This window comes from Xyrauchen texanus, chromosome 41 (genome assembly GCF_025860055.1).
Source record: "Xyrauchen texanus isolate HMW12.3.18 chromosome 41, RBS_HiC_50CHRs, whole genome shotgun sequence".
NCBI classification, from domain to species: domain Eukaryota; kingdom Metazoa; phylum Chordata; class Actinopteri; order Cypriniformes; family Catostomidae; genus Xyrauchen; species Xyrauchen texanus.
Window position 1 is genome coordinate 7,617,001 of NC_068316.1, and position 27,869 is coordinate 7,644,869.

The 27,869-nt window shown below is 43.1% G+C and overlaps 1 protein-coding gene across 2 annotated transcripts in view; it reads right to left on the reverse strand.

Annotated features, from left to right (window-relative positions):
- cnbd1 (cyclic nucleotide binding domain containing 1) overlaps positions 1-27,869 on the reverse strand; it is a 64,726-nt gene that overhangs the window by 29,949 nt on the left and 6,908 nt on the right. For both annotated transcript variants that reach the window (XM_052114283.1, XM_052114282.1), the window contains one exon: positions 5,058-5,203. In XM_052114283.1, the coding sequence (XP_051970243.1) occupies positions 5,058-5,203 (146 nt within the window). The remainder of the gene's footprint in view (positions 1-5,057; positions 5,204-27,869) is intronic.

Here is a 27,869-nt window from a genome sequence, read left to right on the forward strand (position 1 = left end):
TCCAGTGGTTAAATACTTATCTTCAGAAGCGATATAATAAGTGTTGGAGAGAAACATTTAAGTCAATATTTAATACTTTTTTTATGATCAATCTCCACTTTCACATGCTTCTTCTTTTGTTTTTGGCAATTCACATTCTAATTGCACTGATTTGCACACAACAGGGAAAACACAGAAGAAAATATTGACGAGGCAGCGGTTCAGGAGATGTTGGTAATGTTTTCATTTAATAATTTTTTTCTTTTGGTACACTTGATAATCTTTCACGGCACACAGAGTGGTTGGGAAATCCCGAACTAAGGGATGGGTCAAGTTATATATAACATGGATTATTTCTTGAAGATTTTCTTTATTGGGTGCAAGTCCACCTTAGTCGAATCAGAGTAAAGTTCGAGTCTTTAAACAATCAAGTCCTTGTCGATTCCGAGTCCAAAGGGGCCGAAACGGACTCAAGACCGAGTACATAACAGGCCGAGTCTGAGTCGAGTCTGAATGAATCTGAATTCAAATTGTAACGTAAACTTGAAATTAATTTTTTAAGCTTATTTTAACTTTCACAACTAAGAAAAACAACTGTCAATATGAATGCAACAAAAAAAGCTGTTGCATTTCATATATATTATGATTAGTTTCCTGCTGAACAAACTTCAAAGTGGTTTCAGTATGAAAGCATATGCTTTAGGTGTATGAAGACAAAACTGTGTTGATATTTCAGTTATTTGTTGCTTTTTCCCTCCACTCAAAAATAGATTAAAGAAAGTGAAAGCTGCGTTCGTCATTAAAAGCAAAGTTAATATTGTTTTGAATTTTAATTGAGTTTTTTATTTCTTCTTCATTTTAAATTTGTCCATTCAATTTAGTTTATTTTTCTCTAAATTATCCCTATCTAAAGAAATAATATATACTCAGCAAAAAAATAAACGTCCTCTCACTTTCAACTGCTTTTATTTTCAGCAAACTTAACATTTGTATAAACATAAAAAGATTCAAAAACTAAGACATAAACTGAACAAGTTTCACAGACATGTGACTAACAGAAATGGGTCAAAATCAAAAGTAACAGTCATTATCTGGTGTGGCCACCAGCTGCATTAAGTACTGCAGTGCATCTCCTCCTCAAGGACTGCACCAGATTTGGCAGTTCTTGCTGTGAGATGTTAGGCACTTGCGAGTTCCCAGACATTTCTGGGGGGAATGGCCCTAGCCCTCGCCCTCCAATCCAACAGGTCCCAGACGTGCTCAATGGGATTGAGATCCGGGCTCTTCGCTGGCTATGGCAGAACACTGACATTCCTGTCTTGCAGGAAATCAAGCACAGAACGGGCAGTATGGCTGGAGGGTCATTTCAGGATGAGCCTGCAGGAAGGGTATCACATGAGGGAGGAGGATGTCTTCCCTGTAACGCACAGCATTGAGATTGCCTGTAATGACAACAAGCTCAGTCCGATGATGCTGTGACCCACCGCCCGAGACCATGATGGACGCTCCACCTATAAAGTGATCCCAGTGAAGAACACTTTTTGCCAGTCCAGTCTGGTCCAGCGAAGGTGGGTTTGTGCCCATAGGCGACATTGTTGCGGTGATGTCTGGCAAGGACCTGCCTTACAACAGGCCTACAAGCCCTCAGTCCAGCCTCTCTCAGCCTATTGCGGACAGTCTGAGCACTGATGGAGGGATTGTGCGTTCCTTGTGTAACTCGGGCAGTTGTTGTTGCCATCCTGTACCTGTCCCACAGGTGTGATATTCGGATGTACCGATCCTGTGCAAGTGTTATTACACATGGCCTTCCACTGCTAGGACGATCAGCTGTCCTTTCTGTCTCCCTGTAGCGCTGTCTTAGGCGTCTCACAGTACAGACATTGCCGTTTATTGCCCTGGCCACATCTGCAGTGCTCATGCCTCCATGCAGCATGCCTAAGGCACATTAACGCAGATGAACAAAGACCCTAGGCATCTTTCTTTTGGAGTTTTTCAGAGTCTGTAGAAAGGTCTCTTTAGAGTCCTAAGTTTTTATAACTGTGAGCTTAATTGCCTACTGTCTGTAAGCTGTTAGTGTCTTAACGACCGTTCCACAGGTGCATGTTCATTAATTGTTTATGGTTCATTGAAAAAGCATGTCAATTATTGTTTAAACCATTTACAATAAAGGTCTGTAAAGTTATTTGGATTTGTACAAAATTATATAAAAAATACAGTTTCCTGAAAAAGGGACATTTCTATTTTTGCTGAGTTTATACTGAGATTTCTCACTCCTGTGTTGTTACAACTCCATATCATTTTCTTTCTTTTTCTTAACACAAAGGGAGAAATAGTGAAAAAAAAAAAAAACAATTGCAGTTTATGTGACTACCTCTTCAAACTTCAAAAAGACAGAAAAGTATAATTCAGAAGTCTTATAAATTATTGTATGTGACTCTGAAGGAATACGATAAGGTTTGGTGAGAAACAAACCGAAATCTGATGTATTATTAAGTGAAACACTTCACCGACCGTTGATCTCCTGTGCGCAGTCATAAGACAGATTGCAAGCCAGCTTTAGAGCTACTGGCACAAGAGCAAACCCTTTAATATGGTGTGTTACTTTCTCTAAGATTAATGACTGTTTGTGTAATTGATCATGAGTCCCTGCTTTGTCTGGAGCTGTGAAGCTGCCCAATTTCTTAAGAAAAATGTTGTTCATTCTTTGGTTTCCCAGCATCTTCTGCACATTTGAGTTCTTCCCAACAGTGGCAAAATTATATAGACATCCAGTTTTTGACACTTAGGACAATTGATGGACACACACACACACACACACAAAACTAGTAAAAAATGTACAAATATTAATTGATGCTCAAGGCGGCAGCACAAGACCCAAGGGGATGCAAACTTTTGAACAGGATGATTTATGTAAATTACAGTACATTTTGTGTAATTTAGCTTTTGAAGGGCAGAACTACATAAAATATATAATATATCATATTTGATTTCTTATATTTGCATGTATTCTGAAAAGGGGTGTGAAAAAATATAGGCCTAAAACAAAAGGGGTATGCAAAATTCTGCAATGCATAGTTTGTGACAATGCATATTTCATATTTAGTTTTTCACTATTTAACCACATTTTAGCTTTTTTTAATGAACAAATTCCATGTAGCCTATTTCTAGCCATATAACATGGGTAAATATGTCATGTCAGGTACACATTTGTACACAAAATTCACAACATCGGAACCTAAAATTCAAAATAAGATCATCACATCTCAACATTTAAAGGAATGTTCTGGGTTCAATACAAGTTGAGCTCAATCAGCAGCATTTGTGGCATAATGTCGATTAACACAAAAATTAGTTTCGACTCATCTCTCCTTTTCTTAAAAAAAAAAAAGCAAAAATCGAGGTTACAGTGAGACAGAGACATATACAATGGAAGTGAATGGGAAAATTGTTGGAGAGTTTATACAGAAATGTGAAGCTTATAATTTTTAATTATTTTGTTAAAACTCATGTATTAATTGAGCTGTAAAGTTGTTTACATAATAATTTTTACAGTCATTTTAGGGTTTTAGGGTTTGTTGACATTATATCTTCATGGCAAAGTACACAGAAAAAGTTGGTAAAGTTATTAAGTGGTTTTATCACACTAAAATTATGATTACACGAATATCCTTCATGTCTTGAGGTTATACATTTGAAACAGTCAGTATTTTAACATATACTGAATGACGCACATTCACTTCCATTGTGTCTCACTGTAAACTCGATTTTTGCTTTTTTTTTTAAAGAAAAGGAGGGACGAGTCAAAATAAATGTTTGTGGTTATCAACATTATGCCACAAATCCTGTCGCTTGATCTTTAACTTGTACTGAACCCGGAATATTACTTTAAGTGCTTGTACTAAAAAAGTGCAGTTTAGCTGTCTGAATGACACTTGTTTGATTTACCTCAGTTCTTGCGAAGAAAATGAACATTGAGAAAGCACCCGGCTTACATTTTCACGTGTTCGGCTTCTTTCAGCTCATTGTTGAAAACGCATTTTTGCATTATTTTGAGAATTTGCGCTGACTGACAGGACCTAAGCGCGTGACATAATTGTCATGGTAACCAGACACGTTTCAGCTGATTGGCTGAAGACTAGAACGAACGTATAGTCAAATCAACGTGCGACGAAACAAAATTGATTTTCTTCTCCGCAAACTATACCAGATAGCGACAAGGACAATGAGGATATATAATTTAAGAAGAAAAAAATAAAGTTCACTGTGGAACAATCACATCACTCACTGTACACTGTTTCCACAATGGGATATTTCAGACTCTTAAGAATAAGTGCATGTGGCTTTGTTCACTTATGGATAAATTCTACATTATAAACAGATGATGATATACCTGATGAGCAGGAAGACAAAATTTCTAAACAAGCACGATATACATTTATGGTGTGTGTGTGTGTGTGTGTGTGTGTGTGTGTGTGTGTGTGTGTGTGTGTGTGTGTGTGTGTGTGTGTGTGTGTGTGTGTGATTTCCCATCTGCCCTTGTCCATGTACAGAAATGGCAGATGGAAAATGATGGATGAAATCATCTCTAAATAAAACTGTCCGAGTCCATCACAGCAACTCAAGCTGTCTGCAATGACACAAACACACACACACTTTTCAAGAATAAATAAATAAATAATACAAAATCATATGTACTTTTCAAAATTATGACAAAAAGTAAGGACACTTTCTGGTTCACAGAAAATAGTGGGAAATGTCCATAGTAAATATGATGAACTACACCTGAGGTTACTCTGCTAAGACACCTGTGTGAACTTGAGGGTGAATGACTTCATACATCCACTAAAATGTCCAGTTGTTTAAAAGTAGTTGCAAAAATAGTGTGTGATATGTAGTTATCTAATGCATTTCTGAGTTTATTTGTGTCCAAACATGTTTTATTGGACACTCTAGATGGTTTTCTAAAGAACTAAAAATAAAGCGTTCTTTGTGGCACTTGAAAAGATTATTTTTTCCCATCATGCTACTTATAAATTCGAATTGGACCCTTATTGACTGTGTGTTTGTATATGCCTTACTGATCTGTCCTCGATCCCAGGTCTCAATGGTGGCGATGGTACTGATCTGTTTTAGCTCCTGCGGGCTCAGTTGAAAGGTCAGACTGTCGATTCCCTTCAGCAGTTTATAAATGACATGATGCTCAGCCTGGGATCTCTCAACAGGGCTGCAAAACACACAAAAAGCTATTAGAGTTTCAGGTTACACTCTTAAACCCTACTGAAAAAAATCATCTTGTTTTTGACAGCCATTCAAAAGTAGATGTATTCTAACAAAATGTTTTTGCAAGCTACATATAAATTGCAAATATTGAATTATATTTAGAGCTGTCAATTAACGCATCAACGCATGTGATTAATTAAAAACGTTTCATGTGTTAATTTTCTTAAATCGCAATTAACACATTTAGTGACTGTAAATACAGCATAAACCAGCATAAACACTTGATGTGAGAGAGGAACGTTTGCGATGTGTATGCCCAGAGTCATTACACTGAAGCACACTTCACAACACACACAACAGCGCTTCCCTGTCACTGATAAAATGATGGAGAAAGGACCTTTTAGCACTATATGACATTAAAAACAAGCCCAGATGGGACTTGTGATAGAAATTAAGTGTTTTTCAGCCTATGTCAGGCACATTTTAATCAACACAGAAGCACGTCAAAACACATAATAAGACGTATTTGTCTGCAAGCGCTTTTCATGTAGAGTTCAAAGAGACGCTTGATGCTGGCTTTAGCACTCTGATGCAAATCCTGAACGCAGCTTCATGATAGCTGTCAGAAAGTGGATAGCCACAGTCAGCAGACAGATTAATATTGTTGAGGACGAGAGTTTAAGAGATTTAATGCCCATTTCAATGAATATGCAACCTGTGGGGAGACTAGGTCTTTCAATTAGTCAAAACCCCCAAATTAGACCTTTAGAAACATTAAATGTTACTTGAATTGGTGTGCTTTGTTTGGAAAATGTTAATAAAGCATTATATTTTTACATATTGTTTTGTTTTCTTTCCTAAGATGGAAATAAATGCATTTTGACAGGGAAATAATTATATATGGTGTCAAGTTTAGCATTTAGCATCGACTGATAGCACTAATTATTATTATTATTACTTTAGACGTTTTGTCAGTGAGGGTTCAAAAGCATGAAATAGACTGATATCGTTGTGCAGTTCTTGCACTATGTTCTCAAATCAGTCAAATCATTGATCAACTCCTGTATACAGTGCCCGAATCAAATATGGCAATGACATAAATAACATTAAACCTCATTGGTTCTTGGCAGTCTCCAGCAATTTAAGTGTGAATCCATTAAAGGCAACATTTTTAGGCCTATGGGATAAGCCAGTTTAAAATCCTGGTCTTATCGGTTTTAAAATAAGTCCCAGACAAACCCCCTACAACCCAAACCGAACACTCTGTAATCTTTTCACACCCTCTCTGTCCTGCAGGCACCAGCTCAGATAATGAAACCTGGACATTTGCCATTAAGAAAAACCCTCTCCAGCATGTTTTACTGTTTAAAAGTGATTCTTTAGGGAAAATAAGTGTTTTAAAGTGTAGTGATGGTATTAGCATGGTGTCTAATTCCATGGAATTCCAAAAGATAAAAATTCAACACGATTGGCTAGGGAGGAGTTTAGCTATCAGGACCATACTGCTGAAAGGGTAAATGGGTCATTACAATGCTGATATGCTGTCTGTGTGGGTTGTTGTGTGTGTGTGAGTTTGCTTAGACTGGAAAGTCAAATCCATCGAGCAATCCTTTGTAAGTGTTTGCATGTGGTTGTGTGTTACACAAATCAGTGTCAGCTTCAACGGAGTAGTACTTTCCAATAAACTTTCTCAAACAATTCTGCTTTTAACTCAAATTTTCTCTTTCTGAAGTATGATTGACATCTATCACCCTTTACATGCCAATGCTTTTAACTTCAGTAATAAAAACAAGAAACCAAAAGGCATCACACAGATGATAAACATCACAAATGTAAGCATTAGGGAGCCTGTCAAACACTGCAAATCGTTTGGTTACGTATGTAACCTCCGTTCCCCGAGGGAGGGAACGACACGTTGTGTCGAGAAGCGACACTAGGGGTCTCTCTTGAGCGCCGATATTCACCTCTGATCTTATTGAAAAGGGCCAATGGGAGTTGGCAGTCAGTATTTGCATACCCCGCCCCCGGACATACTCAACTCAACTCAACTCAACTCAACTCAACTTTATTTATAGAGCACTTTCAAAACCACAAGTGGAACCAAAGTGCTGTACAGAAGGTATAAAAGTAAAAACAAAGACATAAAAACAATGCAAACATATTACATAAAAACTTACAAAGCATTGTCAAAAGCTAAAGTGAACAAGTAAGTTTTAAGCGCACTCTGAAAAGCACCCAATGAAGGACAAGTTTTTACAGACAGAGGAAGGTCATTCCAGAGCCTAGGAGCTGCAACAGAGAATGCCCGATCACCTTTACATCTTAAACATGATCACGGAACCATGAGAAGCAATTGATCGTTAGAGCGCAGAGATCTACTTGATTGACAACGGCTGATTAAATCACTAACATACTCAGGTGCTAGGCCATGCAGAGACTTAAAAACATACAACAAAGCTTTGTATTGGATTCTGTATCGTGATGGGTAACCAATGTAATTTAATTAAAACCGAGTAATGTGCTCTCTTCTTAGTGCCCGCTAAAAGTCTGGCAGCTGAATTCTGAACGAGCTGCAAGCTGAAGAGAGAAGCCTGACTCACACCCAGATACAATACATTACAATAATCCAAATGGGATGACACAAAGGCATGAACAACCTTCTCCATATCGCCAAAAGAAAGGATAGATTTCAATTTAGAAACTGATCTAAGATGGAAAAACTATTCTTAATCTACAGCATTGATTTGCCGGTCAAATTTAAGATCAGAGTCAAAAATGACACCAAGGTTCCTCACGCTTAGACAATTTTTTCCCAGGAAACAACCCCAGGCAGTCATCATCCACACAGCCCTTATTTCCAAATAAAATCATCTCGGTCTTATCCTCATTTAATTGGAGAAAGTTATTCGCAAGTTAACACTTAACTTCGCCAAACATGCACGAAGAGACTGAATGGCACATCTATGGCCATGTTTCAGTGGTAAGTAAATTTGAGAATCATCCGCATACAGGTGATACTGAATCCCAAATTTCTCAAAAATCGAGCCTAGAGGGAGCATATAAAGGGAAAATAAAATTGGTCCCAGTATAGAGCCCTGTGGAACCCCACACACAAGAGGGGCAACAGAAGAAAAATAATCCCCTAAACTGACTGAAAAAGTCCTATCCTTCAAATAGGAAGAGAACTATTTCAGGGCTAAGCCCTGAATACCAACCTGATTCCTAAGACCTACCAATGAGAATGTTATGATCAACTGTATCAAATGCCGCTGTAAGATCTAACAAAAGCAGAACAACACGGTTTCCAGAATCAACACCTCGTGAGGATATCATTAGAGACCCTCAAAAGAGCAGATTCTGTACTATGACCAGCTCTAAAACCTGACTGGAATCTATCGGCCATGTTATTCCTCATTAAAAAGTCATTAAGCTGTGCATGCACAATTTTTTCCAGTATCTTCGAAATAAAAGGCAATTTTGAAATCGGATCTAAAACTACTCATGTCAAAAGGGTCTAAGCCGCTTCTTTAGAAGGGGCTGAATAACCGCGATGCTTAAAACTAACCGAACAACACCAGATGACAAACTAGTATTCATAATAGACAGAATACTTGGGCCAATGGAATCAAGTACCTTCTTAAACAGGGAAGAAGGGAGCACATCACCAGGGGACCTGGTGGGCTTCATATGAGCAGTTATATCATTAAGCTGCTGCAAAGAAACAGGCATAAAACAGGTTAATTGATTCAGTAGGGTCAACACGAGTAAAACAAACATTGAGAACAGATGAAATCTGAGATCTAATTCCATCAACTTTACCAATAAAAAGTTTAAGAACTCTTCACACATCTTAGCAGAAGGAGTGAATGGAGGAGTAGTAGTCGGATGAAGAACAGCATTTATAGTCGAGAAAAGTACTCTAGAATTATTACAGTTTCTGGAGATGATATCAGAAAAATAATTTGATCTAGCCAATTTAACAGCTCTTTGAAATTGCTCAAATGGTTCTTCAAAATCTCATAAGAGACTTGTAATTTATCTTTGAGCCATTTATGCTCAGCCCTCCTACACTCCTGCCTAAGAGCTGGGTAGTACTGTTCAACCAGGGCTGTGATTTGACTTTTTTTCCCTGACTTTAACAGGAGCCACAACATCTAAAAATCTCTAAACAAGAAGAATTAAACTGATCGACCAACTCTTCCAAACCCATACAGGGAGAGTGTGACTCGGTCAAGGAAAAAAAGAAGAGACATTAAAAGCAGCTGAAAAACTACTAGCTGTGCATGGATTGAGTATGCGGATGGAACCGAGGCAGAAGCAATATTACTCGGCGCCACAAGGAAAGTTAGAACTTAAAATTACAGTCTTATGGTCCTAAAAACAGTATCGACAATCTTCACGCTTATCAACAGAGAATCCCTTAGATAATACAAGGTCAAGCTGTATGACCACGCTCATGAGTTGGACCTAAAACACATTGCAAAAAACAAATGACTCTATTAAATTTAAAAATTCTTTGACCAGGGGCTTTGAAGGGCAGCACACATGTATATTAAAATCCCTAAAAATTAGAATATTGTCAAAAGAAGAGACAATACCAGATAAAAGTTCAGAGAACTCTTGTATAAAATCCCCATGAAAATTTGGGGGTCTATAAATCAAAACACATAACACAGATTTAAAAGAATTCAGCGTAATTAGCTGAGATTCAAAAGTGCAAAAGGATGCAGAAGGTAAAAGTCTACACCTAAACTTGTCTTTAAAAACAACTGCAAGACCCCTCACCGCCAACAGACCTAGGGGTACTAAAAAACTGCAACCAGGAGGAGAAAGTTCAGAGAGAGAAGTCATCTCACCAGCCTTAAGCCAAGTCTCAGTGACAAATAAAAAATCAATTTCATGAGAAAGAAAAAGATCGTTCAAAATAAAGGTCTTATTTGCCAGAGATCTCGCGTTAATCAACGCCATTGTCACTGGAGTAAATACGGGTATTTAAGCGGGGCAAATACGGGAGTTCATTCAGGATTTTTCTGAGGAGCCGGAAATGGTCCGCCACAACAGTGGCTCGGTTCAGCGACATGGCGGAGGAAAGACACAACGTGTCGCTCCTCCCTCGGGGAACAGAGGTTACATACGTAACCAAACGTTCCTCTTCTGTCGCTCTCTCCACGTTGTGTCGGAGAAGCGACACTAGGGGACCCATTCCAATCTTGCCATGCGCTGAACCTTGTACGTGGACCGCCGATACAGAGGCGGGCAGGGATTTCATCCAGTGCCACGCATCGCCTGTACCTGGCTGCACGCACTCTTCCCCAATGCCCCATAAGAACATCGGAGTCCTTCTTAGTTACCCTGGGAGGGGAACAAGGCGATGTTTGCCAACATGGGAACGGGCCAGCCTGGCTGGGCCTCTTTCTCTCTATGTTTCTCGCGATAGAGCAATCACGGCCGGGCCCTTACACGCATATAGGGAAGGGGTCTTACCCACACCCCGCGGAGACCACACCTGCCCTTTTTCTTGGGGAGGAAAAGTGGTAGACACGCCACACGGCCGCCTTAGGGCTCGTGTGGAAAGTATGGTGCGGTGGTAGATCCAGCCTCGAAAGGGGGAGTTGCTACAGCACGGCGACCGAGGCAGCTGTAACTGCCTAAGGGAGACACGGGGTCCGGCTCGTAAGGGGACAGAACCGTGGAATTACACACAGGGGAGTCCGAACAGGAGGCCTTCTTATTTTACCTGTGGAGCCCCTATACCAGTACGGGGTGGCCATCAGGGTACCCGCAGTGGCTTGGGTCGGCGAAGTTCCTCCGCTGAACCGCTGGACCCGGAGGGCTGGGAGGAATCGACCAGGGGCCCGACTCGGAGTGGGGCACCCTGGGAAGAAGGCGCACTACTTTACCTTGACATCAGGAAAGGGCGCTGGGCGCAAGCTGATCCACCCGGCCGGTCAGTCTCACGTGTTACCGAAGTTCTACGGGCTCGACCTGAGAAAACACGAGACGCTAACCGACTCAACGCGGAGGTTGTAAAACCTCGCGAAGGTGTTGGGTGTTGCCCAACCCGCCGCTCTACAGATGTCTGCTAGGGAGGTGCCCTTGGCCAGTGCCCACGAGGACGCAACACCCCTTGTTGAGTGAGCTCGACCCGTAAGGGTAGGGGCACGGCCTGGGTGTGATAAGCCAGTGTGATGGCATCGACAACCCAGTGGGCGAGCCTCTGTTTGGAGACGGCATTCCCGTTCTGCCGCCCCCAAAGCAGACAAAGAGCTGCTCAGAGCGCCTGGTGCTCTGTGTGTGGTCCAGGTAAATGCGCAGGGCGCGCGACTGGACACAGCAACGAAAGGGCTGGGTCTGCCTCCTCCCGGGCAGCGCTTGCAGGTTCACTACCTGATCTCGAATGGTGTGGTAGGAACCTTGGGCACATAGCCCGGTCGCGGTCTTAGGATCACAGACGTATCTGCCGGACCGAACTCCAGGCAAGTGTCGCTGACAGAGAACACTTGCAGGTCCCCGACCCTCTTAATGGAGGCGAGCGCGATAGCGGCAACATACACCTTGAGGGTGGACGGGGACAGCCTCCTGTCCAGCCTCTCCTGTAGGAACAGAAGCACTGACCTAATCGCGCATCTCTGCGGGTCTTCGGCTCGGGAAGAACACCAATCTGCGAACAAGCGCCACTTTAGAGCGTAAAGGTGCCTGGTAGAGGGAGCTCTGGCTTGGTTGATGGTATTCACAACGGTCGCCGGTAAGCCAGCTAGCTCTTCCGCGTCCCGTCCAGGGACCAGACGTGGAGGTTCCAGAGGTCTGGGCGCGGGTGCCAGAGCGTGCCCCGTCCCTGAGAGAGGAGGTCCATTCTCAGGGGAATTCGCCAGGGAGGAGCTGTCGCGAGGAGCCTGAGTTCTGAGAACCAAGTCCGAAGTGGGCCAGTAGGGGGCCACCAACGTGACTTGCTCCTCGCCCTCCCTGACCTTGCACAGCACCGGTGCAAGAAGGCTCACTGGGGAAATGCGTACTTGCGCAGCCCCGAGGGCCAGCTGTGTGCCAGCTGCCTGTCCCGAGGGGAGCCTCTGTTAGGGTGCACCAGAGCGGGCAGTGGGAGGTTTCCTGGGCTGCGAACAGGTCTACCTGGGCCTTGCCAAACCGCTCCCAAATCAGCTGGACCGACTGGGGTGAAGCCTCCACTCCGCCGGGCAGGCGTTGTCGCGGATAGCGCGTCCGCTACGACGCTGAGCTTGCCGGGATGTGAGTGGCACGCAGCTTACTTGAGTCGCTGCTGGCTCCATAGGAGGAGACGGCGGGCGAAGTTGTGACATGTGGCGGAGCGCGCACGCCTTGGCGATTTATGTACGCCACCACCGTGGTGCTGTCCGATCTCACGAGGACATGTTTGTCCCGAACTAACGGGAGGAACTTCCTGAGAGCAAGAAGGACGGTCAGCAACTCCAGGCAATTGATGTGCCAACGCAGCGGGCCCCTTTCCAACGGCCCGCTGCTGCGCGCCCGCTGCACACGGCACCCCACCCGACCGGAGGCGCCGGTTGTGACCAGGACGCGCCGGGACACCTGCTGCAGGGGCACTCCTGCCCGTAAAAAGCAGAGGTCTGTCCAGGGTCGGAGTGTTTTGAGGCAGGCGGGGTGATCCTTACCCGACGCGTGCCGTGGTGCCACGCTTGTCTCGGGACTCGAGTCTGGAGCCAGTGCTGGAGTGGTCTCATATGCATCGACCCCAGTGGCGCGACCGCCGCGAGGACGCCATATGCCCCAGGAGCCTCTGGAAAAGTTTTAGAGGGACCACTGTGCCTGGCTTGAAGGAAGCGAGGCAGTCCAGCACCGACTGAGCACGCCGCTCGTGAGACGTGCTGTCATTGAGACTGAGTCTAACTCCAACCCGAGAAAAGAGATGCTCTGAACCGGAGTGAGCTTGCTCTTTTCCCAGTTGACCTGAAGCCCCAGCCGCTGAGGTGCCGGAGCACCTGGTCTCTGTGTGTGCATAGTAACTCTCGAGAGTGTGCTAGGATGAGCCAGTCGTCGAGGTAGTTGAGAATGCGGATGCCGGCTACTCGTAGCAGGGCAAGGGCCGCCTCTGCGACTTTCGTGAAGACGCGAGGGACAGAGACAGGCCGAAGGGGAGAACTTTGTACTGAAACGCCTGGTCGTCGAACGCGAACCGTAGGAAGGGTCGGTGTCGTGGCAGAATTGAGACGGAAGTACGCCCTTCAGGTCCACCGCTGCTAACCAATCTAGATGCTGAACGCCAGCCAGAATATTTCTCTGCATAAGCATTTTGAACGGGAGTTTTAACAAGGCCCGATTGAAAACTCGCAAGTCCAGGATTGGTCGTAAGTCGCCGCCTTTCTTGGGTACAATGAAGTAAGGGCTGTAGAAACCCTTCCTCATTTCGGTTGGAGGGACGGGCTCTACCGCGCTCTTGGCTAAGAGGGTCGCGATTTCGCGGCGCAGGGAACTGGCGTGCTCACCGTGTACTGCGGAAAGCGGACGCTCCTGAAGGGGGCGGAGCCGGGCAAACTGAATTGCGTGAATCGAAGTCGAATGGTCCGGTGCAGCCAGCGTGATGCGTTGGGAAGCGAAAGCCACGCTTCCCAGCTCTGGCGCTTAGGGGCACCAAAGGGACGCAGTATTTTGGACGTACCGGGCGGGCCTCGCGAGCGGGCGGAACAGGTAATGCAGCGCCGGGCGGCTTCGTTGCGGCCTGAGGCTGAGGTGCTGAGAATAGACTCAAAGCACTTACCTTGCTCCGCGCCCAGCAGGGGCGGGTTCTTGACTGAGGAGGAGGTCTGATGTTGGCGCCCTCTGACTCATCTGAACCGGCCGGCCGGGGACAGTCGTGGGCAGGCGGAAGGCGGGATCGCCGTGTCCGTGTACCAGGACTGTTGTGATCTGAAAGCACATTGCCGCGGAAAACGGCATTTGCGGGCCAGGTGACCCAGAGGCAAAGGAAATAGCTCTTTTATTGAGAATGTGGGTACCACAGCCCCCGCCAGGGGTGTGGCAAATGAAAAAACAAAGGATTCTCCTCCCGCCCTCCACCGGGGACGGAGCGGTCTTACCACCTCCGGAGCTAACGTCTTCGGCTCTGGGTCTGCTGTCTCAGGAACGCTTGGGAGCCTTCCGGTCCTGGAGGGGGTTCGTGAGACAGGGGCGTGCGCCGCCTGCGGAGTGCTCGACGCTGGGGCTGAGAGCTGGGCCGGGTTGAGGCGGAGCAGGAGCTGGTTTCTCGCAGGGGACGCCTCGGCGGGCAGATGGGGCAGGGCCCGTGAGCGCAGGTCTGCGGCGGGGCATGATGTGCGAAATGGCCTCCGCCTGCTTCTTCACCGCGGAGAACTGTTGGGCGAAGTCCTCGACGGTGTCACCGAAAAGGCCAATCTGGGAGACAGGTGCGCCCAGGAAGCGGTTTTTGTCAGCCTCACGCATCTCGACCAGGTTGAGCCAAAGATGGCGCTCCTGGACCACTAGGGTGGCCATCGCCTGTCCGAAAGTGCCTGCGCTGTGGCCTTCGCCGCCTCAGGGCGAGGTAGGTCGCTGAGCGCAGTTCCTGCAGCACATCAGGATCAGGTCCACCCCGTGCATGTTTCTGAGAGCTTTGGCCTGGTGGACTTGCAGGAGGGCCATCGCATGCAGGGCGGAGGCAGCGCGTCCAGCCAGTAGTGTAGGCCTTCGCGTTAGCGAGGATGTTGTCCTACAGGGCTTGGATGGGAGTACGGGGCGACCCCGCCAGGAGGTAGGGCTACCGGGGCATAGATGGTGCGCAACTGCCCTATCAACCTGGGGAATCGCGTCGTACCCGTGGCGCTCTCCGCGTAGACGTCAACTCATCATGCACCTCCGGGAAGAAAGGGACCGGGGGGATGCGAGGCCGCGAACGGCGCGCTGTCCCCAGGAACCAATCATCCAACCGAGAAGGCTGTGGGGAGGATGGAGGGTTCCAGTCCAACCCCACGCTCAAGGCGGCCCGGCAAGCATGTCGGACATCTGAGCTGCCGGCCTCAGCCTGGGCCTGCTGGCCCAGGCGGCAGTCCAGGGGAGTCCTCGGCATCAGACACCGCGACTCTCCGATGCAGCGGCGAAGCTCATCTGCTTCGACTCGGAGGATAGACAGCCGGGCTGTGAGGTGAGCTGCTATCGCCGCGAAGCGTGGACAGAGACCAGCGAGCGTGTCGGGAACGGGAGGTTCGCGGGGGCTACCCGGCGAAACTGCACCCGCTGCCGCCTCAAATCGCCCCTAGCGCCAACCGCGACCGCCCTTAATCCCGTGGGAAAAAGGAGCAATGCGGGTGCAGCTGGGGTGGCTTGCTTTCTGTTGAAAGCAGGCCGCGATCGCTAACGTGGTCATGGTCATGTTCTCGCAGTGAGAACATGAACCATCCACAACGCCGCCTGGTGTGATCGCGGCCCAAACACACGAGACAGCGCCTGTGGCCGCCTGAAGCAGAGAGCACTCTACTGCATCCAGGAACGACACAGGGGCGGAAAGGCATCTTGAAAAGACGCGCCCTTAAAAGGACGCTCAACGCCGCTGTGTTTGCTCTTTTAGAGAAAATTACTCTTTAGTAAAAACTCTTTTAATACACAGTGTGTGTGTGTACGTGTCTCGCACTGTCGAAGCGCTCAGGGGCAACAATGCACGCCGTGCACTGAGAAGGAGAAAGCCGCTGTTGTGCGCCGCCAAGATCCAACAGCATGCAGATCGTCAGAAGAAAACAGGAACGTTTAAGTGGCGTGTAACTCGCAGCAAACTGCAGACAGACCATCGGCTCGAAGAAATTTTCTGAATGAACTCCCGTGATTTGCCCCGCTTAAATACCCGTATGTCCGGGGCGGGTATGCAAATACTGACTGCCAACTCCCATTGGCCCTTTTCAATAAGATCAGAGGTGAATATCGGCGCTCAAGAGAGACCCCTAGTGTCGCTTCTCCGACACAACGTGTAGAGAGCGACAGAAGGGGAACCATTAATTTCAATGGAGACGGTGCATTACAAGGATGTAGATAAAAAAAGAAAGGGTTTGTTGAAGTGATGCTCCATCATGCAACTACATTTCAAGCAGTGCACTCTGACATCAGCATCTGTTGATCAATGAGAATGTCAGAGAGGGAGTTCCAGTTGTGATTTCAGAAAGTCATTTTGCTGTATTTTTGCTTGATTTCAAATTGAAATCTCTTTACATGCCCTCAAAACTAGTCACGTAAGAGCTGTTCAAAACGAACATACACTAAACAGATGTCAGATGTTCTTCCAGCGTCTTGCGCAAAAGTGTCACATTTTTTAGATGCCGTGCCAGGTAAAGAAGAACACTAACTTTTAAAAGTGTGTCTCAAGACATCTGAATAATATTATACTGTACGCATTGCACTGCGTCCAGCTTTTTTTATTGCAAGAATGCATTTGGGCTGAACGGCACCTTATCCATCTACAATGTTTTAAATCTTTGATACACTCCTGACTACAAACAATAAACATTTTCAGCAGAACAACACACAGATGGAGAAGTTTAGAAATGTACAAACATCTCAAATGTCTCGCATACAGTTTGGGAGCCTTAATTTCAAGGTTCACAAATCATCCTCTGTGCTAGTTTGTAATTCCCTATCCGCCTGCCAAAAAGCTATGTGGATAAAAAGAAACACATTATGCAGTTAAGATAATGTGGTATTGTCTTTTACACTGTATGTAATTTCTGGAGTGAGAGCAGAAAAACCTTTTGAAAGATACAATTAGCAGAAACATTTACCTTAAGAAGGGAATGAGTCCATGCTCATGTCAGGTCACATTATCAAGTCCTAAACTAAACATTTAAGGATTTGAATTTCATATCCTCTTTCAAGAGAAAAGCCTGATGAACAAATGATCCTGGGTAGCTCAGTGGTAAAGATGCTGGCTACCACCCCTGGAGATTGCTAATTCAAATCCCAGAGTGTGCTGAGTGACTCCAGCCAGGTCTCCTAAGCAACCAAATTGGCCCGGTTGCTAGGGAGGGTAGAGTCACACGGGGTAACATCCTTAGGATCACTATATTGTGGTTCGCTCTCAGTGGGGCGCGCAGTGAGTTGTGTGCGGATGCCGCGGTGGATGGTGTGAAGCCTCCACATGTCCGTGGTAACGCACTCAACAAGCCACGTGATAAGATGCGTGGTTTGACAGTCTCAGACGCTGCCACCTTGACACTACGCCATCACGAGGACTTGGAGCACATTGGGCATTCCAAATTGGGAGAAAAAGGGAAGATGAAAAAAAGAATCCCAAAGGTGCACCCAATTACTCCTCCACAAAATGAACAAAATATATACAAATTAATATTTAGCTTAAAAGCTGAACTAGCGCATACTGATGTTTTCATCAGAAGCATATACAATTGATTAACAACCTCGGAACTCATGGTAGGTCTGTCTTTAAAGATTTATAAGTTATTGTTTAAAATCTATTTGCCTATGGGCAATATGAATATGATTTTAACTTCCAAAACCCAACTGTTGCGCTCTCTTGAAACATGAAGTTGGGGTTGGGCATATTGTAGGGCTTGTCTTTTTATTTTTAATGGCCAATATCCAAAAGTATTTTCCAGGGGTGCGTTTCCCAAAAGCATCGTTAGCCAACTATGGTCGCAAGTTCCATCGTTACCAACATAGTCCAATGATTTGGTTTTTCCTGAAACCGTAATTCAAACGAGGTCTCCACCTGTGTTTAGTATCATAGTTCCTTGTTAGTTTGCCGTGTGGACATTATTTCACTTTGGTGAGGCTTCAATATCTTTTATTGCAAATACTCTATGTCTTTCATTTTATCAAGACTTTACCCACATTTACATGCACTTAAGAAAACTGCTTATCCCGGGGTTTTTCAGAAAGCAGCATTCTGAAAAGTCACATAAACGCAGATGCAGCTGTTTAAGGGATTAAAGGCTGTTAAGAGAAAGCACTTTCACACATGGTTTCAATCGGAGAATATGGCTTATGTGTCCAAGTTAATGCATTAGTGAAGTTCTTATGTGTTTTTTGAAGAGTGTGTATGTGCTCACTGGCGACCTGTCCAGGGTGTCCCCCGCCTTTTGTCCAATGTTAGCTGGGATAGGCTCCAGCCCCCCGCGACCCTGTACACAGGATAAGCGGTTGACGATGGATGGATGGATGGATGGTGTATGTGCTCAAGTGCATCAGGGGAACCCTGAAGTCTAATGTAAAGGGAAATTTTTAGCAGCAAATATTTTATGTCTTCAGCAGCTTTTGCACATTCAACTGTGTTCAGAAGTACGTGTAAATGAGCTATTATAATTTGATATCCTCAGAATGTATTACTCCACTCCCTGTGTAACATCCTTACGTCAGATCTATATTGTTGAACCAATATGGTTTGAATGACGGATGTGTAATATAGTTACTACGGTTTCGGGAAACAGTCGTCACTATCTAGTTAATTTCTCCAGTGATGCATCATACAATGGTGGTTAAGCAGTGAGATATGTAGTTGTACGAGAAACGCCCCTAAAGTTTGTTTACATTTGCCAACATGGCGATCAGCATTTATAACGGAAAGGCAGGACTATCTTGCCTACAACGCCATGTTGGACATTGCACATTTTTTTACGAGTGCCCTCTTCACTGCTTTCCTCTCCCTGGCCCCACTCGCAAGATAACTGCGTACTTTACCAGCAGTGATATCATAAAAAAACGAACAAATGTTTGACATTTTTGTGTTGTGTTCCTCTTTCTATTAAACCTTCAGTGAGCCCTGATGCATTTATTATCTCTGATGGACCAACACATTGCTCTTTAAACCTAAAAACATTTTTGTGGTGATATATCGCCAATCTGTGACTTTGTAACAAAAGCTGACTAGGTAATGATCTCTGGCTTAATTCCAGGATTCTCATTGACATTTCCATATACTTCCATTAATTATGAGTTCTCGAAAGACATTAATAATTGCAATCTTTAATCCCTCCATAAGATTCTAATTAACTGGAGGGATCTTATCACTGTGTGAATGGGGGGGGGGGGGCTGAATTATTTCTTTTTTTATAGAGAATGTCTGCTGATTGTGGTGCATATAGAGCCTGTGGCAGTGAATAAAAACAGCAGAAGGAAAGAGTGAACGAAAAAGAGGAGAAAGAAGTCATTAACTAAGGAATGGTTTTCTTACAATTGTCTCTGCATATTAAGCTGGGACAAGAGAAAGTATTTTAACATTGAGAAAAATACACACATCAGCTTTCATTTGTAGATAAATATAGGAATATTATATAAAAGTTTGAGGCATATTGCACATGCATTTAAAGTGAGTAACAACACTCCTCTGTCTCCCCTATTTTCTGAAATCAAAGAATGAGCAACAACTTCAACTCAACTCAAAGAGAAAATAAGGCCACGAAAAGCCTACAGTAAAGACGTCCTCACTTTACCCCCCATGAGCAAGGTTAAGTACAGCCTTTAATGTTTGTACAGTTCATGCAGAGAGACATTTACAGAAACATCAAAGAGGTTTCAATGGCCAAACGCTTGCTCCAAGCAGCTTTCACAGGTCTGTCGGACAGCAAGAGCCTTTGTCTTTCAACAAATAACTGTAATCTTTCTTTATCTGTGAAGCGGGCCGTCTTTACAACACTATCTTATCAGCCACCAAAAACTTTCCTCCAGAGAATGCAGCAGGAAAATTGCCACTAAACCAAGAGCAGCCACTGACATAAATCACAGAGAGAGAGGTACATCGATAAGGCCTAGCCAAGTTAAAGCCACAAAGCTGTTTGGGGGGTCAGAATGGGCAGCAAACTTAATTCAAATTCCAAGTGACACTTTACTTTGAAGATAAAAGGGAAACCTTCTCAGGTAATCAATTCAATCTAGGAAGTGCAAATCTCATTGCTGATAACCTCCGCTGTCTTTTCTTAAATTGTCTGCAGTACTTTTCTCGAGCGCAAGTAAAAGGGGAAAAAAAGCTAAACAATTTCACTGTTCTTTTCATTGCCTTTATCCCACCAAGAGAGTTAGAATAGACAAGCTCTATAAAAGCCAACAGAGATAAGACTGTTCCAGAACTGCTGTAGTCTTTATCAAAAACGTCCAATGCTGCATCCATCATGCACGACAGATCGGTGCAGTCTGATAGTTTAATATCCCTGCTGAAAAGACCAGTTTAGACCAGAAATTAAATAGTGGTTCAAGCTGGATGGTTTGGATAGTTCACCCAAAAATTTAAATTTTGTCATCATTGACGCCCACCATGATCTTTCTGGTAAACCTGGTTGACCAGGGAAGTCTTGCTATTTAAGATAGTATAAAAGCCTGACCAGCACACTAGCATCAAAACATAAAATGCTGGTGACCAGCTATATTGGTCTTTTCAGCTGTGAAATTAAGTGGTCTTCCACTTCGGGCCAAACGGTTCTCATTGTGGAACCGTGCCTACGAGCCAAGGTCAGTACAGAGTAGCACGGTTCCACAACAAGAACAATGTTATAGTTTCCTTTTCATGCCAGAAACTGTTTGTAACCATACTATACCGAACCATGCTCAAGTGGAAATGCTACATGAACATTACTCGCTGTGCTCAGAACCATTCACCTGATGGTGGAACAGTACCTATGCTTTCCCCTTAGCAGCTACACTATTATGGTTCTCCACTAGCTCTGATTGTTTGTTTTCAAACACAAGTTTAATATGTTGCAGGCTACAGGCTCTCAATAAGTCAACATGAGGGTGTTCTGCAAGCCCACCTGATGTAAAACGTTCGCTCCTTATAATGATCTGGTTGGAGGAAACTCGTTATAAATTTGAGAATCTAGCAACCAACAACTGCCATGCACATGTGCGAGATAAAGGGAGCAAAAACGCATTGTCTTTCTTCACTATCTTGTGGCAGCTGTCAGAAATCTCATTTCTGCAGCTGGTTCTGAGGTAATCCTGTTAACAGCCAAAGAGTCCCGAGTCTTGAAAACCAGAGCTCAAAGCGAAGATTATAACTGTCAAAATGGTTAAATAAGACTCCTCAGCCAACATGTGTGTATGTCATAAAAAATTTTAATGTTTTTTTGGATCACAACAGCACATTGTGAAAACAAAACCCTTTTACACGCCTAGCAGGAGATTTTGCAAAATGGGAAAACCAAAATCGTTGTATTAAAAAAACACACATTTTCAGACTTGATATTGCATCTGATAAACATTTTGGGCACAATGAGGAGGTTTGTCAGTGGCATCTTGCAGGGTTCAGTCATTCTCTAAAATCTCTCCTATAAAATGGTCAAATCTGAGAATGGTTTGAGACACTGTTACCTCTTGTGAAACTGAAGAGACACATCTAAGATACAATGGCATGCTGAGATGCAAATTTGAAGTCAAATTCTCAATTTGTTCTCCATTTAATCACATTGTTGTTTAGGAGAAACAATTGAGCTATGAAGGAGGATGTAATTTGTGATTTTCTTTCCTACTGGCTTGTACACAACATAAGCAGGGCACTCAACTAAATAATAACTGGGTTTAATCAAAATCAAGTATTCTGAGCGTCTGTTTTAGAGCAAAGCCAATGAGTTCATTCATTTAGCTTTGGGACAAATAAATTCTGTTCTCAAGTTTGATTTTAAGGAAGTGTGGTTCAACACAGCAAGCCCTGTCCTGCCCAGAACTGGACTTCCCCATCTTCCCACCAAATAATTTTTGACCTCTCCAATGATGATGGAGTTTCCACTGCAGCTGTTGTTATAATCAGGGTTCCTCTTGTGTGAAACTTCACTCCTTCAGTAAAATGATTCTGAAGTAAAGAGATTTACCAGTGCACTACTCCCCTGACTCCATCACTCTTGGAGTCAGGGGACTTCAGTGATACCATTTCAAACAACACCTGATCTTGGTCATATTTCCATAAAGTATCCAGTCTCATTTTGTTCTGGCTTTGCTTTCCCTCTGTGAGTTGAGATTTACAAAAAGGAGAATTTCAATCCTGGGTGTTTCTTGTTTCTCTACGTCCCTAAATGTTAAATATCTCATCATGCAATCCAAACACAAATAGATCCAATGCAGATGTAAGATTATAAGTATCATAGCACAGATGAGGAATAATTCTATAGCATCACGCAGTGTTTTCTTCCAATAGGAAAACAATTTAACTTCCAGCATCTCCAAAGCACAAGGGGCAGTAAGACACAACATTGAGGTTCATAGCACATGAGTTTGTGAAACACAAGATACAAATGAAATACAACATTTAGGAGTTTTCCCCTGCTGTCATTTGGCAAATACTCAACAGTCTCCATCGGCCGTTACCCTGACAACATATTAAACAGCAAATACATCAGCGGTGTTGATACTGTAGGCTGATAAGGAACATGGCCAATCATTGTCTCCACACACATTTCTGTAACATAACCTCCAGAGCCTTCCAAGTGATCTACACTTTAAGAAAACACCATAAAACTAAACATCGTGAGTGATATACTGATCTGAACAGTTCAATCTGATTATCACGCCCTTTGGCTGAATATATAGATTGTGACAGATGTTAAATTGTGGTTTTTGAAGTGCTAATAGATGTGAAAAACTGTTGTTTGAAAAGGAGTCCCTTGAAGCAGTTGAGTGAATAGGAAGGTAGAATTTAAACACTTTGCAGTTCAGCATGTCAGAATTGCCTTTATCTGGAATTGCCAGTGTTTCATTGACTGAAACTATCAATGTGTCTGTATGTATAACACAGTTGGCACCAGTATATACTGAGTTATGTTTTTATGCTTGTGTCCCTACCATGCAGTTCCTGGTCAGTTTGGCCTGTTTAAAATTTTAACACCATTTATATCAACGTAATTTTAACTTTTTGGTCTGAAAATTCACTACATCCTCCATGGTTCTGACAATGTTACAATTATTATTTAATGCATTCATAAACAATGCCATAAAAATGGCAACAAAGAAGTTGTTGCAGGTCAATTTGACCCGGTTCAAATAAAGACCACAAAACTTGTATTTTAAAATTGTGATGCAGTGTCAAAACTTATCAAAATGACATCTAGAATTGTTTGAAAACAATAGAAACCAATATCAGTATAGTGCAATATTAGTTCCACCATGATAGAAACAAATATGTATGGGATTTGATCCACACACACCAACACTCCCCCACACAGACACACACACACACACACACACACACACACACACACACACACACACACACACACACGTTGGGTTTCCATGTTTTATGGGGACTTTCCATAGACATAATGGTTTTTATACTGTATCAACTTTATTTTCTTTCCCCTAACCCTACCCCTAAACCTAACCCTCACAGAAATCTTTCTGCATTTTTACATTTTCAAAAAACATCATTTAGTATGATTTATAAGCTGTTTTCCTCATGGGGACCGACAAAATGTCCCTACAACGTCAAAATATTTGGGTTTTACTATCCTCATGGGGGCATTTGGTCCCCAAAATGTGATAAATACATGCTCACACACACACACACACACACACACACACACACACACACACACACACACACACACACACACACTATGATTAATCTGATTTAACAAGCCGGGTCAATTTGACCCGCAAAGTACTATAGTGTTACTTGATTGCCAAATGCATGGAAGGGTCAAAACAATGGTTCATATGACTTTCTCTCTAATGCAAAACAGAAAATGAGATGTTTTAATGAATATCACAGATATATTTTTTAAACTAGCAGAACTATTCCTTTAACTAGCTTAACCAACAAGACTTCGTTGGTCAAAAAGCTTCATCAGAAGACCAACTTCCAACCAAAGGAGCACTATCCAGAATAAACCACCCTGAAAAATTCATACTGGTCTATCTAATTTGTCTCAAATGCCACCCTGAACCCTTGCAGTCATTGGAGTACTCACTTGATTGTGGGGCAATTATGATGAAGGTAACACCGTATAAATAATTTTTTATCAAGCAAACACCCTATTCTCATAATTTCTTTTTTATTTGAATCTTGATGGATGCAAACCAAAAATATGATTAAATATAACAAATGATAAGTCTGGCATCAGTGCAAAACAGCTGCCTCAAATTTGGCCTGATTTGCAGGTAACACTGAAACCTTTTCTGGGTCAAAGCTTGTTTCTCTGTCTAGCACACATCCCCAGGAAATACAGAAGGATGGTGGGAAAATGGAAAGTCTTCGGCTGGTGTCAGAGCCCTGAAATCACAGAGCAAAATAAATACATGAACTGTAACGAAAATAAAGCCAGAAAGTGCACACAAAGCAGGTTGTGCTGGCCGGCTTCCTTCGTAAAATAAGCTGAACGTCTTCCGCTGGTTCCTGGAGTAATCCCCCCCCTGATCAATGCATTTCCCTGCACTGCTCTGCCTGTTACAATGGCCTCCTGAATGTAGAGCTACATGGGCGATGCCAGCACGGAGGGAAGCCAAGCACTTCCTGCCTCCAGAGCTGGCAGAGAGACAGGCTCTCATGGGAACAGTGTGCTAGAGGAAGTGTGTATATGTGTATGTATGTGTGCATGTATGTGTGTGTGCGTGCTTTGCCAGCACAGTTAGTCCTGCTCCCCAAGAGACCTGGATAGGGAAAACTGGCTTGATGACAAGAGCAGATGTAAAGACATAAAAGAAAACAAATATACATTGAGGAGTGTGCACACACACACACACACACACACACACACACACACACACACACACACACACACACACAGGGTCACCAGATGACCTTGACCAAATGACCTTCAGGTGAGTTCTAAACGTTCTTATTAGATGAAAACAGTTATCCGAGCAAAGAATTGAGGCCCAAACAATAAAACGCACACATAACACGCCCTACCCCTAACCCTACTATGCAAAGAATAAAAGTCATAAAATGCCATCCACGTAAAAATCCACATGAAATGTTTTACTTCCGTAATCTGATGTACAGTGAGATTCAAAACCATTTTTCAAAATTGTTTCACCATTCATTAAAAAATCGTGCCATGTTAACTTTGTACATAGTGGATAAAATGGATCATCGGGTTTTGCACAAACCTGTGGAGTGCATGCCAGTTTACGTGCATGCTGGCATTAAAACAAAAGGATGAAATATACTAAATACAAATAAATTCTAAAATTCATATATTTTTTTATTAAACTTTCCATTAAAATTGCTAATAATATAATTAGGAAAATGGCACAAAAAAAATTTAATAAGTGGTCTCGGCTTTTTGGACCACGTATTTCCAGGTGAAACAGGATATTCAATAATAATAAAAAATGGATTGTGAAATGTGGGCTTTACATACCAGATTTGGACCAGGTGGTTGGAAGAGGTTGAAAAATTAGGCCAAAAACATTAAACATAAGCATGTGAACACAGCCATTTGTGTGCCAATGAATCATGCAAAATAAGACCAGGAAAGTCCATTACAAATAGGGTACATTTTAATTTAATGTTGACTTTAAACCAAATCAGTGATTAGTAAATTGGTCTGTTTACCGTTAAAACAAATCCTTGGACCCTCATTCATCATTTATAGTGGTTCCTATGGCACCGTCGAGTGTCTACCGCTGTAGGCTTAAAATTTTTTACCCTTTCTAATCTCATTTCCACATGGCTGAGATTTTTTCACAATACAGCTTGCAGAATGTCACACGGCAGATCCTCACAGGAACGAGAAGACTCCATCTCCCAAATCGAATAAAATTGTGACCTATTTCTCTTATCCAGCTCACATCTTTCAAACATATTCCCCCGGTGGCAATTGGCATACATGACCCAGATATCTAGACACTGATTTGGAAAAAGAAAACCATGAAGACATTAAAAAGCATTAAGATCTTTGCAGGATCCACAGATGCCATCTACAAGGGCACAGCAAACCCTTTAGGTACTGTCAATTTAACTACATGGAGGGCATCACAGGAAGTGCTGGTTCCAGCTGTCCATGCAAGAAACTCTCTATATGTGATCCATGTTCCCCTTATTATAGCTAAGCATGCAAAGCACATCAAAGTGATGGAGCAGACCAGGAGAAATGCTCTGCCATCTGCCTCCATTAACTCTGCTTAAGGCATAGCCCATCTATCATTTACTGAGTGCTCAGTATACACACTGATTAGGTTCTAACATGGTGCACTACTGCAAGCTTCTATTATGGTATGGTGTGACTATGGATCTGCAAGCATCACTGTTACTGTTGCTGATACTTAAGGTACTTAAGGGATTTAAACAAACCTCTTACCCCAAGCATTACACTTTGGCACGTAACACTTGAACAATGTTTGTTCTACTGGCATAAATGATACCTCAAATTGTGTGGCTTGTTAAGGAGAGGTGTGTATTTCCCAAGCTATCAGACTTATGAAATTTAACTCGCAAATGATAAAACAGGAGAAATATCCCATAGACTTGTGTTGAAATAGGGCCCTAACCCATGTACCATTTCCAGTGCCAATCCGCCCTTAAAAAATCACCATATCTTCTCTCCTGTATCTCTGCAGTCTGTCTGCCCAACACAGCTAATACAAATATATAGCATAGTACTGTATCCCAAGGAAGTTAAGTAGATTAATGGGGGAGATTCCATCAAGAATGATATTCACAGGCCTGCATGTAACATATTTTAAGAGGAGAAAATACTGTTTGGGATCTCCAATCCCACATTTCCCTGCTGGTGCATATGAGAGCCAAAGAAGGTTAAATGGCTCTCGCTCTCTCGCTCTCACTCTCTCATCCCCTTTATCTCTGACATTCTCACAATAATAAACTGTGTCTGCAGGAAAGTGAAACAAGGCCTATCAATATGAATTAATATAATGTTATAAGATAATGCAGAGATGTTTTGGCAAGAGATTAGCCTCATCCTGTATTATGCATTGGGGACGTCAATGAAGTGTTCCCAGATGTAAATCAACAGTGAATTCTCAAAATGTCTTAATAATGTTTTTAATTTTTTTTGAAGGCTATGATTTTAATTTGCCACATAAGGTTAAAACTAATTAAAACTATGTCATTTCAAGCATTAAACAAATCAAATCTGGGATGGATGTGGCTCTGAGCAGAAATACTGCCAATGATGATTTTGAAATGCTGTAAAGACTGCCCTCTGTTGGTACATGAACATCTTAAACTTTGCTTGCAGACACTCAAATGTCAATTTATGACATCAATATCGGAACATAAAACAAGAAAAATAGATTTAAAAAAAATTGTCAGTCTAATAATAATAATAATAAACTGATTGATTTTAAAGGGATTGTTCACCCATAAGTAAAAGCCCTGTCATCATTTTCTCACCCTCGTGTTTTTGAAAGTCCATGTGACTTGAAATGTAAGGCAGAATGTAGCCTCAGTCACCATTCACATTCATTGTATGGAAAAAAAGATGCACTGAAAGTGAATGGTGACTGAATCTTTGCAAACAACTACTTCTCTGTTCCACTGAAAAAAGAAAGAAAATGTGGGTTCGGAACAACATGAGGGTGAGTACATAATGACAGCTTTTTCATTTTGGGGTCTACCATCCCTTAAAGAGTGAATGAATACAGTCAGTGGACCGGACACATGCTTAATTACTGTGAGGTGTCCGGGTGGTAATAATTCTCATTATTCACACTGGTGAATTTTATTGCTATAATACAGTAATGAGAAACATCCTGTCCAGACACAATACTTTTACAAGGCAGTACATCAAATACTATGTATA